This window comes from Podarcis raffonei, chromosome 4 (assembly GCF_027172205.1).
Source record: "Podarcis raffonei isolate rPodRaf1 chromosome 4, rPodRaf1.pri, whole genome shotgun sequence".
Classification (NCBI taxonomy): Eukaryota; Metazoa; Chordata; class Lepidosauria; order Squamata; family Lacertidae; genus Podarcis; species Podarcis raffonei.
Genome location: NC_070605.1, coordinates 75,433,708 through 75,452,637, shown reverse-complemented (window position 1 = coordinate 75,452,637; position 18,930 = coordinate 75,433,708). Strand labels below are relative to the sequence as shown.

The window sequence follows — 18,930 nt, the reverse complement described above, 5'->3', positions numbered from 1 at the left end:
AATGCCAAAGGAAGGAAACAGACTGAAATGAGGGGACATGTTCTACAGATGAAGACCAGTCTGTGTTTCCTGTCCTGCATCACAAGTTGTCGATATAATATCATGAGCATTATCCACTTCCATTATCTGCTCCCACCGTATTCAAAGTTCAAATAAAATCTTATTGCCAGGTTAATTCGTAGGTCCTTCATTCAACACCCAACAATTGCCAGAAATCACCCCCGTAAATTAGGAACAGAGGGAGGTAAATTCAGTTACTTAAAATTAGCAAGAGTGGTTGCATAAAGGAAGAGCTAACATAGTAATATTTTGCATCTAGAACCTTATACATTTCAGAGGAACTTACTTTAAACATCTCTATGAGGCTCAACTATTTTCTCTCACACTTTCTATCCCAGTTCTTAATAGAAAATAAAGCAGGAAGAATTAAACGAAACTGCAGGCTTTAGTCTCAGGAAGTAATAAAACTTTTTTCCAGCTCCATGAAGCTACCTTGGACTGAAAATAGTGGTGCATTTTATAGCTACATTATGTGCTCAATGTAGAAAAAAAGTCTCTTCCTTCTCTCTTTTACAATCTAATGGAGTGGTGTATTAAAAAAAGAGACTATGAAAAATTTTCTTACCAAAATACAATAAAAACAGCCACCTCCATAAGGCACTCTCAAACAAAGTTCTCTTTCCTCTTTTCTCATTTTTGTGTTTAAAAGGGAATTATAAAGATACCACAAATGCAACTGCAAGATTTAAAATGCTACCGTACAAAAACCAGGAAAGGAAGGATAAATAAGAGAGAAAGGGAAAGGACCCTGGATGGTTAAGTGTATGGAGTGTGGTGCTCATCTCACTTCAGGCCGAGGGAGCCGGTGTTGACAGCTTTCCGGGTCATGTGGCCAGCATGACTAAACTGCTTCTGACACATCGGAACACCGTGACGGAAGCCAGAGCACACAGAAACACTGTTTACCTTTCCGCCGCAGCAGTACCTATTTTTCTACTTGCACTGGTGTGCTTTTGAACTGCTAGGTTGGCAGAAGCTGGGACAGAGGAACGGGAGCTCACCCCATCACACGGATCTGACCTTCTGATCAGCAAGCCCAAGAGCCTCAGTGGTTTAGACCACAGCGCCACCCGCTCCCACAGAAGATAAGTATTCAATTTTGGACTAGGCAGGAACTTGGAAATAGCACATTATTTTCAAAAAGTGACTGCCCGTAATTGAATCCTGCCACACAGATTTCCAATCCTCTAATAAAGATCTGGCAAAAGATATACTCCAAGGTAACTGCTGCATGGTCTCAATTATTTGAGAGGTTGTGCAAGGAGCAACTAAGGGTTTGATTTCTATGCTTCCCTGTGTTTAGGACTGTAGTGTATCAAAACAGCAGCCAACTTCCTTTGGAAAAAAAACACGTCTCGTATTTCAGCAACAGTTGTTCATGATTTCAGACATATGGATTGATGGAGTTAACATATGCTAGTTCTTACCACTAAGACTGATTCAATTACCCTATAGCAATGAGAAACAAAGGCTGGGGACACATCCCAGGCTCTATGAAAAACAAGAGAATCTGAGGTTAAAATGCCTTCCCAGTGATGGAGTGTGAGATAAACTCCTGTAGCATGGCTAAAATCAGTTTGTTTCCTTTTCATAATGATGGTTAAATAGCAAGAAGAAACTGTTAGAAATTCTTCAAAATATATTATCTTACTGGAAAAGAAGGTGGAAGAAGAATGTGTTTTGGGGAGCACATCAATGAGCCTACAGCAATTACAGCCTTCACAGGAATGGTTAAAATCTGCAAAAAAGAGGAAAAGAATAGTAGCTTAAACGCAACATTTACGTTAACTCTTATCATTAAGTTTTAGACTATGGATTTCATCCAAAAAGGTTTCCCTCCGCTGCATTAGCACAAAGCCATAACTGGACACAAGCATACATTTCTGCTAGCATACTTGTGCAAAAATCTAAAATCTGTTTTTATAAGATGAGCACATAAGCCCAACAAAAATCTCAACTGCTCTCTTCTGAAAGTATCTGCAAGCTTATATGCTGAGAATCAGAAATAGGTTGACTGCCTTCTATACATCTTTATTAATCTTAAAATAGTTTTGCATCCTTCTATAGATATGGTATAGGAAATACCAGATGATCATCATTTAGTTTTCAGAAAGCAAGCATGATGGGCATACCAAATGAAGAACAATTAAAACCATCTTCTGAAATTCCTGAAAGGTTACACACCTAAACTGTCACACACACTAGCCAGTGCCAAATATACTGCCAGAGAGGAAACCAACCAACTGCAGTTGCCACCACAACAGCTAAAAGCCAGATGTCCCCCCCCAACTGTTTCTTTTCTATTTCCATGCACATTACTTTTAGGACCAATATAAACGTAAGAGTACCTCATAATCACTTGTGATTTGTATAGCCCCATCATGAATCCCTTCAAGTTCTTTTGGTAATAATCTTACTCTGAATACAGTGTATGAACCAGGCATCAATGTTACCTGTAGAACAGAATTATATAGTTGCTTCATTGCTTTAATCTCACATTCTTCCAACAGACAACAAAAAACCCCCGGTCACTGTAACAAAAATGCACACACACAGTTATCTGAAAGGGCTTCATGATGAAATACAAAGAATAATGTTTTGCCTACCACTTAAGTAAAACACTCTCCACTATTTATTTTCATCAGTTAATCTCTCACAGAGGCACCTCTCATTGTTCGCTTTTTTCCTCCAGATGTGGATATGTGTGGGGTGTTTGTCTACATATCATAAAAATAGCTAGCACCATGTCGATATATAGACATAAGCAGTGATTTTTTTCTTAAAAAAATGTTTAGGGGTACTCTCATTTTGACTCAAGAAAACAACCATTTTATAGTTCAGATCGGGAAAAATAAATACAGTAAAAGGACAAAAGTACTGTACAAAGATTCACAAAATGTTTAGGAGTATGCATCTCCCTGCGCGGCGTCTCCTCAAAAAAACACTGTACATAAGCAGATGTGGTGATCATCCCCCCTGCTTCTTTGTACTTATAGTGATAAGATTTGCATCTTTTGTCCATATGCCACACATAACTGTAATAAGTAAAATATGTGTTACTTACTGAAGTTTGATCCAATGCATTGGCCTTTTCCAAGTCTGGAAGACTTGCAATTATTGTAGTTCTGTTGCCTTTTTCAGCAGCAAGGAGTTCCATGGTCAAACCATCACCTATCACATGCCAGCTTTTTATAGCCAACTTTAAAAGGGCACAATAGTTTTAGTAATAAATTAAACAGATATGCCATTTAAGTAAAACAAACAAACAACAAATAAAAGAATGTCTCTTACCTGAATTGGATTGCTGTTCATGATTGCAAGCAGAATACTACTTGTTTCTGTGGCACTCAATATACCAAAATCTATTATCTGTTCTTCAGGTCTTGGGGGCAATACAAAATACTAGAAAAACAGAAGAGCATCAACTGCATTAGGGACAAGCAGCTCATATATCTGTTACTGCAAGGGCTCAGAAGTACTACCACCAGTTCTAACATGTTGGTTCCTTTCCCCCCCTCCCCCAATATTTTGGACAAGTAGCCCATAAGATCTGGGACTGAAGAATCTGTATTTGGTTTTCAGGTATACAATCTGCCGATTACACAGAAAGTGCTACAATTGCTGGGAAACACATCTACCTTTTATTCATTCTATTGGGCAACCAGATGCTGACCTATCATGAGATAAGGCAAGGCACTATTAAAGGTGACTGAGTGAAAGACAAAACAGGTCTAACAAACTACTGAGTACAATCCACTGCTAATTCTCCTCTTCTGTAGAAATCCCGCTAAGATGGAAGAGTGATGCAAAAGGCACAACAGCATGATTTTCTGAAGCTCCCTAGTCTTAAGGGGCCTATACAGGAGAGCATTTGAGTGGACTGTGCCCCATGTTAATTAGTGAAGGCAGCTGCCGATACGTTTTTGTTGGCAGTATGCGTAACTGAGAGCTAGAGAGTCAACACATTAAAATATGAGTTCAGTTCCAAGTTCAGTCATTTTGAACAGGCCCCCACGTACAGACATATTCTTTTATTTTTTTAAAAAAAGTAATGTAATTCCTATAAATTCAATTTCAATCAAACAGCAAACCTACAAAAATAATATCTAACACATTAATATTACATCCCGCAGAACTGCCACATGGCAAAAGAGCAGAATGGGTTCCATCCCTAGGTCTATTCTAGCAGGCGTTAGACTGCTGAAATATAAACCAGCTACCAAATTTGTATTCAGTTTATGGTTCAAATTCAAGACTACAGTTTGAATTTGGCTTCACTCCTGAGCACATGTTATCCAAAAACACAAAGAAACCACATCCAATGTATTTCACTTTAAAAACAGAAAAGATTTTTTAAAAAACTGATATACTTACATCTAAAAATCCAGTGTATGCTCTTACAGGTAGATGAAATTTAGAAGCATTTGTAATGAGCAAAATATTGTTATCAATGTGAAGAGATGACAAGGAAGCCACAAAATAAAGTGTGAAAATATATCTGGATTCATTTGGTGGAATTAAAACTGGTTTGCTGAAGTTGTGTACCTAGTACAATGAATAAATAAGATCCAGGTTAACAGTGAATCCAATTTATGTAACATTTAATAGCAACAAAATAGTTCAGCGTGTAATTGGGCTTACTTTAAATATTCCTTTGATTTCATCTGGTAGCATTATATCATGAATGAGGACTGCAAAATTGAATGTGTTTGTTAAGTAGATTGGTCTTTCCACAGAGTCTGCCGGACTGTCACGAATATGAAACAATGTGGCTGCATGATCAAATCCTAAGTACCTATTTCAAAATATAAAAAAGCCAAAAAGTAGAGATTTGCACAATCCTCTATAAGAAAAACTCACAATAACCACCAGAAAATTGGTTAGACACGGAGATGAGGAACCTGACTCTCCAAATGTCGTTGGACTCAAATTCCATCAGCTCTAGCAATATGACTAAAGCTGAAGAACGATCAAAGTTGTAGTCCAATATCATCTGGAGGGCCACAGGTTTTCCATCCAACAGAAGCAGTTTAAGATCTCTTTTTGGCTTGTTCACTCAACTTCGTAAACATCATATAATGCCTGAAGGACTGCCAATTGGCAGGCCACAGACCCATTCCTGATTTTACTTACCAGCAAGTTTAAATTCACCCAAAAGACCCAGATTCATTCCCCATGCCCTATCGTCATATCCTGCCCAAGCCAGGTGTGTAATTCAAATACATAAAACTTAAAAATCAATACTGAGAAATATAATGGTCTGAAGAATTTATACACTTGTTCCATTTAGCAGCAAAGAAGTCTGAAACCAAATACATTACTCAGCAAATAAAGAGTTATAACCAGAACTTAAAACGTGGAAGAATTAGAATATACTAGCTTATAAATGTAGAAGTTAGAAACAGTAAAAAAGCAATTGCTCAAGCCTGTCCCTAACACTTGTAGCAATGGGCAAAATAAAGTTATCTGAGTGCAAGCCAGCACTATTCATGGCAATAGTCACATGCTTTGTTTTAACAGGGCTGTGTGATGGCCACTGCACATTGATCCTTTGGCTCCGATTCAGTTTGTAGCTCTTTATCCAGGACGGAATACACAAAAATTCAGTGCAGTGTCCACAGAATAACACTGGCTTTAAACCCAGTGTCCCTATTATAAGAAAGACTCATTTGGAAGCATATTTATTTGCTACAGGAAGCCATGCAAGTGGTTAGTTACATGTGTACAGGAACGAGATGTGAGTTAAATGTAAGACAACAGTATCCCATGCAATCTTACCCATCTAACACTTCTGCTTGATATGGAATTTCAAGTTTTGAGTAACTCTTCTCTTTTGCTTTAACTGTTATTTTTCCTGAAAACTGTGCTGGTCGTTTTGCTTTCGATGCTATATGGTACATACAAATAGATAAAAACAAACAGCGTTACTATTATTGATGCATACACAAAATTGACACATATTTATTTTTACTCTGACAGTAAAACTGTCACTGTTGGGGCTTTGATTTACTACAAAGTATCATAAACCATTTTGAAGGTTTACACTAAGCTACTCCTGTAATATATTAGGGTGCAGTTACTGTTTAGCTCTAAAATGTGAGTATTATGCTACTTGCTGAATTCAAGTGGCTTCAAGGAGGGTGGGTGATACAGCAACATCCCTTCTTCAACTTTCAGCCAAGGGGTGGGGAAACCTATAAGCCTGCAAATGTTGCTTCCTGTTAATTCTAACCAAATGCCATGCTGGCCTAGGCTACTGGGAGCTGTCGCCCGTCAACATCAGAAAGGCCACAGGTTCCCCTTCTTAGCAAAAAAGATGAAGACTTCAGTGGACAGTCATCATTAAATGCTCTCCACTCTTGGTCTCTGTGTATATACACTGAACAGCATGATTGAACACATGGGATGGGATTCAGAGGAAAGCTCACAGAAGGCAGCTGGAGGAAGCAGACTTTCCCAGCCCCTCCTCTGCCCAGCAGCATCCTGAAAAGTCTCTCCTGAGAGTTTGGGGGTGGGGGTTGTGGGAAACCAGTGGAAACCAGGAAGAAGCTTCTACAACTGCAGCAATATCCCTGGCAGTATTATGTACCGTATTTTTCGCTCTATAACACGCACCCGACCATAACACGCACGTAGTTTTTAGAGGAGGAAAATCCGTAGGCATGCCACCCATAGGCATTCCCTCCATAACACGCACAGACATTTCCCCTTACTTTCTAGGAGGAAAAAAGTGAGTGTTATGGTGCAAAAAATACGGTAACTCGTTCCAAGCAGTAACTGCGTTCAAAAGAAAAGAAAGTGTGGACCCCAAACTAAGAAATATGTTCAGATACGCTGACAAAAAGCTTCCTATCCCATGAATGAGATACATACAACTTCCAGAACAGACCTTTACTTACCGTCAAAGCTAATACTTGCAACTTTGGTATATTTACTTTCAGAAGCTCGAAGTGTAATTGGCTTGAAATGTACTGTGATAGCTTCATTCTGTGGTGTGGGTCTAACACTCTGGAAAAGCATAAAAGAAGTGCTATTGAAAAAGTCTGTATATATTTGTTATCTTTTCCTTCAAAAGTTGAGAATCTGCTGACACTTATTCTAAGTTATAAAAATGTGGATACATGTCATTAGAACAACACGAGTCAGGAATATTTCCAAATATATGTACATAATTTATAGCAGAAACTGTGAAACTCCAGCAGATTTAGCTAGGTTTGTTTCATTTTATTTCAACACATGCCTGTTTCACTAGGAAAGGAGAAATTAACTAGGTTGGGCGTGTTTTTTGGCTAAAATGTCTGTAGCCATATAAAGAGAACTAGCCTTTCAGCGCAAGTGCACCAAAAGAATATCAGAGCCATCTATATGTGTTTTATTAATGAGAATGCACACATCAAAAATACCACTACACTTCCATGTTAAATTTTACAAGAGTTATACTTGAAGTTGTTCCTGTGCTCGTATACCTAGCGCACTTGTTTAGAGATCCTCCACAAGGTAGAACACTACACTCACATTATTTTAACTGTGTCTTCACTTCCAGTATCTCCACTTTAGAAAGCTAAACAGCTGAAGACACATGCTGGCAACATTGCAGAGCAGCAGGGAATGCCAAAAACAAACCAACAAATTATTGAAGTGTAAAGACAGCCCTGTTTAGGGAACTTTTTAATGTTTGCTGTTTTATTATGTTTTTAATATTCTGTTGGGAACCGCCCAGAGTGGCTGGGGAAACCCAGCCAGATGGGTGGGGTATAAATATTGTTGTTGTTTGCCGTTTTATTGTGTTTTTAATATTCTGTTGGGAAGCGACCAGAGTGGCTGGGGAAACCCAGCCAGATGGGTGGGGTATAAATATTGTTGTTTTTGTTGTTTCAAATGTGGCCTAATTCTGCGAAAGACCAACTATTTTGAGAGAAATGCAAACTCCAGAGCTGCTGTAACATGAAGGCTACAGATTAAGACTTTCAGGTCCAGAGGCTTTGAGGTGTGGAATCAATATCAAGCAGCACATCAAAAAGCTCAGAGCACAGATTTCCATTCAAGTTACTAGGCCTTCAAGGTAACACCATGTGACATGAAGGAAAGAATTGAAATAAGGATAAGAAAGATGAGAAGAATGTGTCAGAATAAAGTTGACAGATGACAACAACAACAAAGGACGCCCCCCCCTTTCAGAAGATAATATAGAAAGATACCAAGAAGATACCTCATTCCAAGAAAGAGAGAGGATGAGCATGCAAAATTCATAATTATGGATGAATGTACAAGCCTTACAACCATAGAAGAGGGATTCTCATGTTTCAAGCAAGTTCAAACAAGTTTTGTAATTTACTGTTAATATGAAGTACGTCATATATATACTACACAGCGCAGGGTCAGGAAGGGAGAGGGCCTTTTGGAAGGAATACTGCCTGAATGCAATCAGCTATTAAGTATACAGTCTTTCACCAACATCTAAATGTATTTTGTTGTTGTTCTAGCTGTCTCTTCTCAATGAAAAACATTTAAAAGAAATGTTAGAACTAGTTAATATAGCAATACACACATTTTACTTAAACTTCCATATAAACTTTAATACAGAACTGTCATATATTGTGTTACCAAACATAAATTTAAATTCTAATGGAAGGATAATGGCTATAGTTATGCAACTCAGCTGAATATTAAGCGCTGCTGACAAAACGGTAAATACACAGTCTTCTGGCTCAGAACCAGCAATGCTATAAATACGTACATGATATTTTTACATTAATTTAGTATTATTTTTAATATTATAAATTGCCTTTCTTCTTTTAAAATTGTTCAGTTTCACAGACTTCAATATAAAGTGTCAGTAAAGGTAAAAACTTTTTATGACTATAGTAATTGGCAACAATACTCTTAAAGTGCCTCGAAGGAATTTAGTTCTATGAGTATCTAGCTTAAATTTCTGCTAAATATAGTCTTGGCCTTTTCCCATGACATTAGCATGAAGTTTGAAACCAGTTTCTTCCTCGCTTCCAAACTGTATCAGAACAAACTCCAAGAGACATATATCCCTGTCCTCCCCCTGCCCCCCCACCCCATGTTTACATGGAAATATGAGCAAATAGTTTAGCCTTTAAGATATGCTTGATGGTATCTGACACTTCCCCAACCCACTTAACATCTAAGATGGTAGCAGAAATCTGAGCAGTGTCAAAACACTGGGACTGTATATCATGAGGTCATACAGTCAGTATTTCTTCAGTCAAGAATGAGGGCAAAATATCAGAGAATGAGGTGTTAAAATAATATGATTCAGGAGCTTGGCTATATAATCCACTGCTCAGTAGTTTAACACTTATCACCTTTGCTATAAGATGCAAAAGAAAATTTAAGTAAAATTATGTACATTACTTCTGCTGCATCAATGATTCCTGTTTTTAACATCAGTGACTCCATATTTTTGCTCACTTACTGCAAGCAGCCTTTCTGTCACTAACCCTGTGGTGTAGTGTGCAATTTGAAAAATCTAAGCTGACCATTCTGTATTTTTCTCTGCACTCTGTAAGTCAGAAGGAGGGAAACAGGCCAGACCTATGAGTTCACAAAGGGTTCATTAAGGCCTGGAGCTCTTTGTAGAACATCCTTATGTGAAGATATACACACAGGCCTTTCAATTTTTATAAGCCATTGTAGATTATTACCAAATATGAAACTAATGATGCCCCACATTTTGTGAGATATGCTTCTGTGCCTCTGAGTTTGAGCCCAGGAAACCTATGGGCTATCTTTATAATGACAACAGCTTGTTAAACCCACTGGTGCTGCTAGCAAGTTAGAGAGGAAAAAGACTCCAGAGGAGTTAGTCTTATACAAACTAAAAAGAACAGACATAGCCTCTGGTCTAAGAGATTATCCAGTAGTCATCATTTCTCCCCTTTATACAGGAAGAGGTAAAACAAAGCTATTGCTGCAAGAGATAAATATACATTTCAAAGACATGGAAACAAGCACAGTACTCTCTCATCTCCCATGCTGGACAAACTAGAACAGTGGTTGAGAAAAGGGATTTAGACAACAACAAGAGACATTGCTTGGTGACAAAAGCATTTCAGCACTGACAGAACACACCAGCTCAAGCACCTTAGCCCGAAAGAGAATATTTGTGACTAATCAGATGTTTGAATCGTATTCTGGGTCTGGGACAGGCCTCTTTAGCTTTGAGTCTCAAAACTGCCTCCTTTACAGTGGTTAAGACAAATCTCTATTGCAAGCCAATATTAACCACTTTTATATGCTGAAGTTTGTTGTGAAATACCAGCTACAAAAGAACCTTTAATTCTTGTTTGCATTTTTATTTTGTAATTGTCATACTGGTTATCTGCATGCTTTTCAAGGCATTTGCCCTGAATGATTTAGTCAGAAATAACTGGGAATTATTAAATGCCTTTTCATGTACTTTCTGGAAATCCCATTGCTTTTTATTGTAATGTGACACCATAACAACAATTATTTAAGATAGTTGTACAATTACAAGCTGTAAGTATTAATTTATGATGACACTGAAAAGTAAAGCCTGAATAACAAGCAACTAAACAAACCTTTAAATATGCCCCTGTAGTCTTAGTCTTTAGTAGAAAGTTGAAGGGAATGCAAAGTGGGGGAGCTTTAGTTCAGTTTAACTATACAGTCACAACATGTAGCATGGGAAGGATACACTGCTGAAAGCTGTTAAGTGCATCAAAAGCGGCATTTCGTTGAGTCCATTTGGAAAAAGGGACTAAACTAACAGAACTTGAGCTTTGATATCTAGTGGATTCATGTTAACTTTTACGTCTAGAAAAATATATTGAGATAGTGAAATAAAAGAGGTAATACTTACTGTTATTGGTACATCCTTTGTTCCTGAATTTAACAAGTGTAGATTTAAGATTTTGGGCAGATCTGTTGAAAGCCAATAAAAAAGCACTAAGGCTCGTTTGCATAAAAGGGATTTTTTTAAAGTCAAGTCAGCTTTGTGACATTTATTCAAGTTATCCAATGCTGAAATTTTACTTAATTCTTGCACTTCTCCATTCCCTTCTCCCCCAGACATAAGGAGCGGATGTTTGATGCTTCTGCTTCTAATCTGCAGTAAGCAATAGTCTGCCATTTTATCCAACTGTAGCAAACTGTGGTTAGTGTGCAAATTAATTTGTTCTCCAGTCAGGATCCAGGCATGGTGGCAAACTATTGTCTAGGCAAACCATAATTTGTCACACTGGAGCAAATGGGCAAACTATGGTTTGTTGCAAGGGAAGGGAGGGGGGGATCATGGTCACCATTACTAAATCCTGATCTTCCAAACCAGCCTGGTACCTTTCACATGCTTTAGACTACAAGTCCCACCTGCCCTTTCCCAGTATGGTCAACGGTCAGAGATTATGCAATTGATGACCGAAACAGCTGAAGGGCAACAGGTTGGGGAAGACTGTTCCAAACTATGATTTGGAGACTAGTCTGAATACAGATGCACCTGTGTACAGTCATTTGGCAGGTGTATAAATTAAGAGTGATGTTATAAAAAGTACTATTTATAATTGCGTTATTAAGTTATTTCATTTTACTTTATATAATATTTCTAAAGCTAGATATCCTAGGCATTTAAATACAAATGAGGTGGATTCAGAAAGTTTCCCTCATGCAGAGTTCTGCTAGAAGAAGAAATTATTTTCACCAATTCCTCCTTTCCCCTGTAGCCCCCAAAGATCTGCTCTGGAGGGTTTGGGGACTCCATGAAACACTATGAAAAGTAGCCGCAGAGATAATACCAAAAATCACCTTCCTGCACCCCGTCTCCAGAAGAACCCTGGATTTTTATTTTTATTTATTTATGTAAATGGGTGGATCCTTTCCATTAGCAGCAGGATCTGTCTGGATGCAACCCAATACATATGAAGGCCTACATGCAAAGGCCAAGGAACAAACACATGAAACTGATATTACGCAGCTCTTGCAAAATTTCACAATCTGGAATGGAGGTGTATTAAAATATAGGACTCACCTTGGGTTCTTAAAGTACCAAAATCTAGCATTTCTGTCGATGAATAAATTCCTGGGGCTTTAAGATAGGACAAAACAAAGTGAGTATCTTTCACTACTGCAGTAGGAAAATACATGAAGTTGATGAAACATTACATTTCTACAAACCTGTTGTGACTTCTACTTCTACTGGCAGAATAATAAACTCTGTGCTGTCTGAGGCATTTGTTTTTATTCGAATGAAGGCTGTGTAATTATCTGCTTCCCTTGAAGAGAAACTGGCTCTCATAACTCCTTTAGTTTCATAGGGGGGAATTTCCTATTGAAACAGACAATTGTGCAGAATATAAAAGTCAGTATAATAAAAAGGTCCACAATGCCAGCTATAATACAAGTGGAATATGGAGTATACAGTTGGCGTTTTTAGGCAATGAACTAACTAACTAGTGAGATGGAAGTGTCAAACAGTTTCAGAAACAACCATCACATAAAAGGTTCAGAATCATCACGTGTAGATTATTCATGCTGACAAGTAACGGTTTGTTAAACCTGCCTTTTCCTAAGTGCCTAAGACTAGTTCTGTTGTAAGAAACCAGTACAAGAAATATATTTGGTGATGCTACCAATGTTTTAGAGAAACACTTAAAAGCCTATTTTGCATCAGTAGCACAAAAATGTGTAGATACTTCTGTCTGTGCCATCCAAGCCCACTCATTCCCCACTCCCACAACAGGCAAGCCATAATTTTCTTTCCTCCTGTGCATTCAAAATTTCTGGAAAGCCTACATTATAGCAAAGAGAATAGGACTTAATTTGTCTATACGCTTCAAAAGTGGGAGATTCTAATCACTGCTACTCAGAAAGTGTAAAAATAAATGTATCCAATTTAAGTTATACTCAGACTAGACCCACTGAAATAAATGAAAATGATCAACTTAAGTCCATTTTCAATGGGTCTCAGTAGGACTTAGTTGGATACAAACCAAGGAGTCATCAGCAACCATCTCAAATTGCATGCAGGCACACTAGCAATTTTATACAAAAATATAAACTGAAATTTTATACAAAAATATAAACTGGAGGATTGTCCTGGAAAATCCTAGAAAAGTTCCCTAGTATTTCTTTGCTACATAAAAGGTAGTTGGTGTTATATCTTCAGTCAAAACTACAACTTTTGGAATATTCTGTGGCTAGAATATTAGATAAAAACCACACACATGTCTAAAATCTTGGTAAAAAGCTTATGTGCTATCAGACTTGCGATGAAATGAAATTGAAAGTGGCTAACTCACTATAGGACATAATTGTTAGGTATTTGTATACAATATTTATTTTAAAATAAGTTTTATTTGCTTTTGTGACGAAAACAAAGCATGTAACATCATATACATATAAGTAATATATAATTAATAGCATTGGTTTTACTGTAGAGCATTTCTTCTCTTGTTATGAATGGAATTCTCATTTTAAATTTGTTTCTGCCTTTCACCTTTTGTGTCAGCCCCCCGTCCCCCCGCAAAGCAGTTGTCCACATTTGCTGGTATATACAATATTAACGTTACTTTGAAAATTCATGACAAGTTCGTTCCCATTCTGCTTTGAACTTTCATACTTGTCACTGGACCCTGTTGATATTTGATGCTGCACAGTTATAGTTTACTCCCTTATCTTGAATTGCTGGGCCTCCTGGCCTCATTTCAAAACAACATCCACCCTCTTATCTGTATTTGTGTGCATGAGATTTCAGGATCAGCAGAGGAGAACACCATGCATCTGAGGAAGGGTGCTCTGGCCCACAACAAAAGTTTAAGCCACAACAAATATTAGTCTTTGCCAGAACTTATTAATACCTTAGTGTGAGTCAAGTAATATTTGTGCCACTCACCCATAATTTTCTTGTACCCCCTTGCTGACCAGTTGGAAGCTCTAGGTGGAGATCACCTCCACTTGAATACATTTCTACCACCTGTGAGAATAGCCAAAAATAATAATTGATAAAGTTAGAGCTCAAGTTCCAACTAGACACACTCTCATGGTTGCCAGCTAAGGAGAAACTATTTATATTTTATTTTCTCTGTGGTAAAGACCACACAAACAACATAGTCAATGAATTGTCTCAAGTGTTAGAATATGTCATTTATCATTCCACCAAATAAAAAAAATAATCAAGTGATTTTATGCAAATGAAGTTTCTGTATTTGCCAAGTCAAACCTTACATGCAAACCTTTAGTTCCATGAACATAGCTTCTCAAAACTACCACCAAGACAATTACTTTAACTTCAATGGTTTATACATATAACATTCCGAACTGAAAATAAAGGAATAGAATCATAGTATACAAAGAGCACCTGAAATACATTAACATTATATTTTATTTTTTAAAAGATATTTATTGAGATTTTCCACCTTAATACATTAAAAAATCAAAAAAGAAAAAAGTTAAAAACACATAAAGTTTACAATCTGTATTTTCAATAACATACTTCCCTGACTTCCCCACACCTCCCCTTCTTATATTCCAATTCAAATTGTTAGTTCAACAAGTTCTTATCCCCAATTTTTGACCTTTTTATATTTAATTCATTTTAGAAAAACCGATTTTAACTTATAAACATCAATATTTGTACATCAGTGCTCATTCTTAAAACTTTTTTCTAAAGTCGACCCAAATTCCCTTCCACGAATTCCCCAATTTTCATACTAATAACAAAACAAAATAAAAAAACAGATTATAATTGTACACCCTTTGAATTCCCAAACCCCACCCCCCCTTTCCCGGTTTCAATCCCCAACAAATGTCCATCAGTCTTAGTCTACTATCAGCCTGGAGACCTCACGTCCGAGGCTCTTAATTCTCTCTCAATTCCTCTCTGCCGGTTTTTTTGGTAGTCCTTCAGTCTTAGTCTACTATCAGCCTGGAGACCTCACGTCCGAGGCTCTTAATTCTCTCTCAATTCCTCTCTGCCGGTTTTTTTGGTAGTCCTTAGTATTAAACACCAGATCTCGGAGAAGCTCTGTCCCAATAGGGTCCATGTTTCTTCCAGCCAGACCTCCATACTTAAAAGTGGAGCCCGAATCTTGTTTCTTACTCCTTTTAAGTCCAAATGTCCCGAAAGCTCCAACTTCCACCTTAATCAAATTTGTAATCCATAGGTCTTCAGATCTCCACAGAAGGAGATCTCTCCATTCTTCAATTTCCAATTCAGACCAGATTTTCATCATCCAGTACTTATTTTCCTTTGTAACCATCATGTCAGGCCTCTGGCTCTCCTTTGTCATCTGCAACATTACATCTCCTCCTTCCTTTTCCTCAGAAACAACAAATATTTCTTTCTCCACACTCTCAAATCTCTCAAGTTTCTCTTCTTGTCCAGCTGCATGAACTTCCTGAGTCAAATCCTTATCAAATTCAATGAATTTGTTTACTGTTAAGTCCAGAGTTGCAACATTGGTAGCCAAAACATCAATTTGGCCTTGTAACTTTCCCAAGAGAAGAAAAACTCTGTCCAATTTAGCTTGAATTTTTCCTCCTTCAGCCATTCTTGTAATGTCCCAAAACCCCCTCTAGAGGGATTTTGGTTACTTAATCTTCCTTCCAGTTCAAATCCAAAAATCAAGTTAGTTTGTATCAGTTCTTCCTTGTTTTCAACAAAATATAACCAAATTGTAACAAATATATCCAGCAGAGACAGCAGAAACAAAGTTCCCTTTTTCCTTCTTGACAGCTAATTTGACAGCTGTCAAACTCTTCTATATCTCCTCAACAGGCTCTCTCGCGGATCACTCCCGGATCCGGGGGGGTGGCACTTCAGCTCTCAAAATTAGCTCTTATCCTCCAGTAAAATTACTTATACTGCCAAATCGTGAAATTAATGTCTTTTACCCAATAAAGAAGAAGAAGTTCTCTCGACCTTAGTTAACTAGTCCTTGCTTTAAATTATTTACAAGACGGGGAGACGGACTTCCTGTTTGCGCCTTCCCCGATCGTGCCTAATTCAAAAAAATTTTTTCTTTGCAAATCCAATTTCCGTACTACTCACGGGTTGTTGCTTTTAAAGTCCAATTGTTCACAAGAAGAAGTCAGCGCTCTCCGACCATGGCATGCGGCTTCACTCCGTAGGAGAAGCAGTCGACTCTCAGCACCGCGCCGCTCGCCCCATCCCCCGTTCCGAAGCCTTTAAAAAGGCTCCTTCGCGGGTCGGGGGGCGCAAATGGTGCCCGCCGAGTCACCAGGTTCACAGGCTTCAGCGCCTGTGATTTCTGAGGGTCCCCGCGTCGCCGCAGCAGCAAGACCCAAATCCTGCGGAGCCGATTCCCTCCGGAGCTCGGAGGGAATCCGCCATTAGTCGATGGCGCTAACCCGGAAGTCCGGCCATTAACATTATATTTTAACAGGTAACTGTAAATATGAACAGTGCTCCTACATACCTGCAAAGGCTCACTATGGGGGTTGTGTATATTTATAATAGGAGAAAAACTGCTGTTTACTGGAACTTTTGCTCCTATAAAAGGGCGAAGTCTGTAAGGGTTTGGTACTCCTACACCAAATACCTGTTTAAGAAAAAGAAAACAACCTTTTAGTATCCCAATGTAATTGTCTGTTTTCCACCTTTAAAACTCACACAATAATTGACAACAAAGAAACACTACCTCTTTCCCAACTTGGAAGTTTACAGTTACAGTATTTTAAAGTGGTCTCATACAGTATCTATTGCTTTAGGATACAAGAAAATATATCTTTTTCTTCCTTTCAGGAGCCACACAGGTGACAACTACAGACCAGCTTTTCTCTAAATATTTGTTTTGCAATCAGTTTTTGAACTTTTATATGCAATGCAGATTTTTTTAAAAACAACAACTTAAGATCACTGAGTAGGACTGAGTCAAATACAACCCTTTGAATTTTTTTCTAGCTCCGAACCACAGTAACTTAGAGCACTACAGGTAGTAAATCATGATTATGCTCATGAATACAAAAAAATGGCATCCCCTCCATTTTTGTCATTCCTTTCAGTTTTCTAAAATATGTGATCTTGTTCCTGCAAAAGCTACTTTGCCATTTAAATGTCCTTCTCTTAATTTTTTAAAAATATTGTGGTGTGCTTAAATCAATCAACTGTATTAGATCAAGTGTATTATCAACTTTCAAGTCAATCACTATTACTGTATCTCATAAATCAACAGAAGCCTGTTTTGCATTTTAATAGACAACTTGGAGGCTTTTCACCTTGCAAATAGCTTGTTCATTTCTAAGCTGTAGGAGGCGCATTAATACTGTAAGACTTTTTGTAATCTCAAGTGCACGGAATATGCATAGCACAGTGGCACTTATTGTAGGTGTCTCAAAGCATCAAATAATATGTATATATTGCAGACAAATGGCATCTTGCTCCATGAGTAATTCCCATTTGAAAGCAGGAATGTCAATCAGAAAATCTAAGTTCATGATACGTGGCTGTTGGTTTCAATTGAAAGCATTGACTTTAGAGACATATGCTAAACTATGAAGCAGTCACACATTGCAGTACAGTGGCACCTCGGTTTAAGAACATCCCTGTTTACAAACTATTCAGTATACGAATTCCGCAAAACAGGAAGTAGTGTTCTGGTTAGCAAACTTTACCTCGGTCTACAAATGGAAGCTGAACAGTGGAAGGGCACCGGCGGCAGGAGGCCTCATTAGGGAAAGTGTGCCTTGGTTTAAGAATGGCTTTGGTCTAAGAACGGACTTCTGGAACGGCTCTGGATCCATTCCAGTCCGGCTTCCGCGCTGGTCATGGGACCGAGACGGCTCTGGTTGCCCTAACAGATGATCTTCGTAGACAGCTGGATCGAGGCGGGTCGGGGCTGCTGATTCTTCTAGATCTGTCAGCAGCTTTCGACATGGTCGATCACGAACTCCTGGACCACCGCCTTGCTGACGTGGGGATCCAGGGCACAGTCCTTCAATGGCTGCGCTCGTTTCTCTCTGGTCGGGGACAGAGGGTGGCACTGGGGGGGGGGGGAATTGTCATCGCGCCACTCCTTGGTGTGTGGAGTACCTCAGGGTGCGATACTCTCCCCGATGCTTTTCAACATCTTTATGTGCCCCCTCGCCCAGCTTGTCCGGAATTTTGGGTTGGGTTGCCATCAGTATGCCGATGACACCCAACTCTATCTGTTGATGGATGGCCATCCTGACTCGGCCCCAGACACACTGACCAGATGTTTGGAAGCTGTGGCTGGATGGTTACGTGGGAGCTGGCTGAAGCTAAATCCTTTGAAGACAGAGGTCCTGTGGCTGGGACGGGACGATATGGGATTGGGGGGGGAAACTCCCATCTCTTGCGGGGGCGCAATTAGTGCCAGCACCGTCCGTTAAGAGTTTGGGTGTAATCTTCGACACCTCCCTTTCCATGGAGGCGCAGATTGCAGCTATAACAAAGGTGGCATTTTTCCATCTCCGCCAAGCTAAGCAGTTGGCTCCTTACCTCTCTCGCCCTGATCTAGCCACTGTGATCCACGCGACGGTCACCTCCAGACTGGATTATTGTAACTCGCTCTACGTGGGGCTGCCCTTGAGACTGACCCAGAAACTCCAGCGGGTGCAGAATGCTGCGGCGAGACTCCTTACGGGGTCTTCGCTGCGAGATCACATTCACCCGGTGCTATACCAGCTGCACTGGCTCCCGGTGGAGTACAGGATCAGGTTTAAGGTGCTGGTTTTAACCTTTAAAGCCCTATACGGCCTAGGACCCTCGTACCTACGGGACCGCCTCTCCTGGTATGCCCCACAGAGAAACTTACGGTCTTCAAATAAAAACATCTTGAAGGTCCCAGGCCACAGAGAAGTTAGGCTGGCCTCAACTAGAGCCAGGGCTTTTTCGGCTGTGGCTCCGAT

General features: G+C 39.0%; 1 protein-coding gene across 1 annotated transcript in view; it reads right to left on the bottom strand.

Annotated features, from left to right (window-relative positions):
• TMEM131 (transmembrane protein 131) overlaps window positions 1–18,930 on the bottom strand; it is a 76,048-nt gene that overhangs the window by 19,260 nt on the left and 37,858 nt on the right. Inside the window, exons 7-19 of the mRNA XM_053384131.1 lie at window positions 16,479–16,601; window positions 13,934–14,014; window positions 12,217–12,367; window positions 12,071–12,127; window positions 10,910–10,971; window positions 6,960–7,068; window positions 5,839–5,947; window positions 4,702–4,855; window positions 4,435–4,605; window positions 3,352–3,462; window positions 3,125–3,259; window positions 2,409–2,513; window positions 1,712–1,798 (exon numbers count right to left, since the gene is read on the bottom strand). Coding sequence (XP_053240106.1) covers window positions 1,712–1,798; window positions 2,409–2,513; window positions 3,125–3,259; window positions 3,352–3,462; window positions 4,435–4,605; window positions 4,702–4,855; window positions 5,839–5,947; window positions 6,960–7,068; window positions 10,910–10,971; window positions 12,071–12,127; window positions 12,217–12,367; window positions 13,934–14,014; window positions 16,479–16,601 — 1,455 coding nt within the window. The remainder of the gene's footprint in view (window positions 1–1,711; window positions 1,799–2,408; window positions 2,514–3,124; window positions 3,260–3,351; window positions 3,463–4,434; window positions 4,606–4,701; window positions 4,856–5,838; window positions 5,948–6,959; window positions 7,069–10,909; window positions 10,972–12,070; window positions 12,128–12,216; window positions 12,368–13,933; window positions 14,015–16,478; window positions 16,602–18,930) is intronic.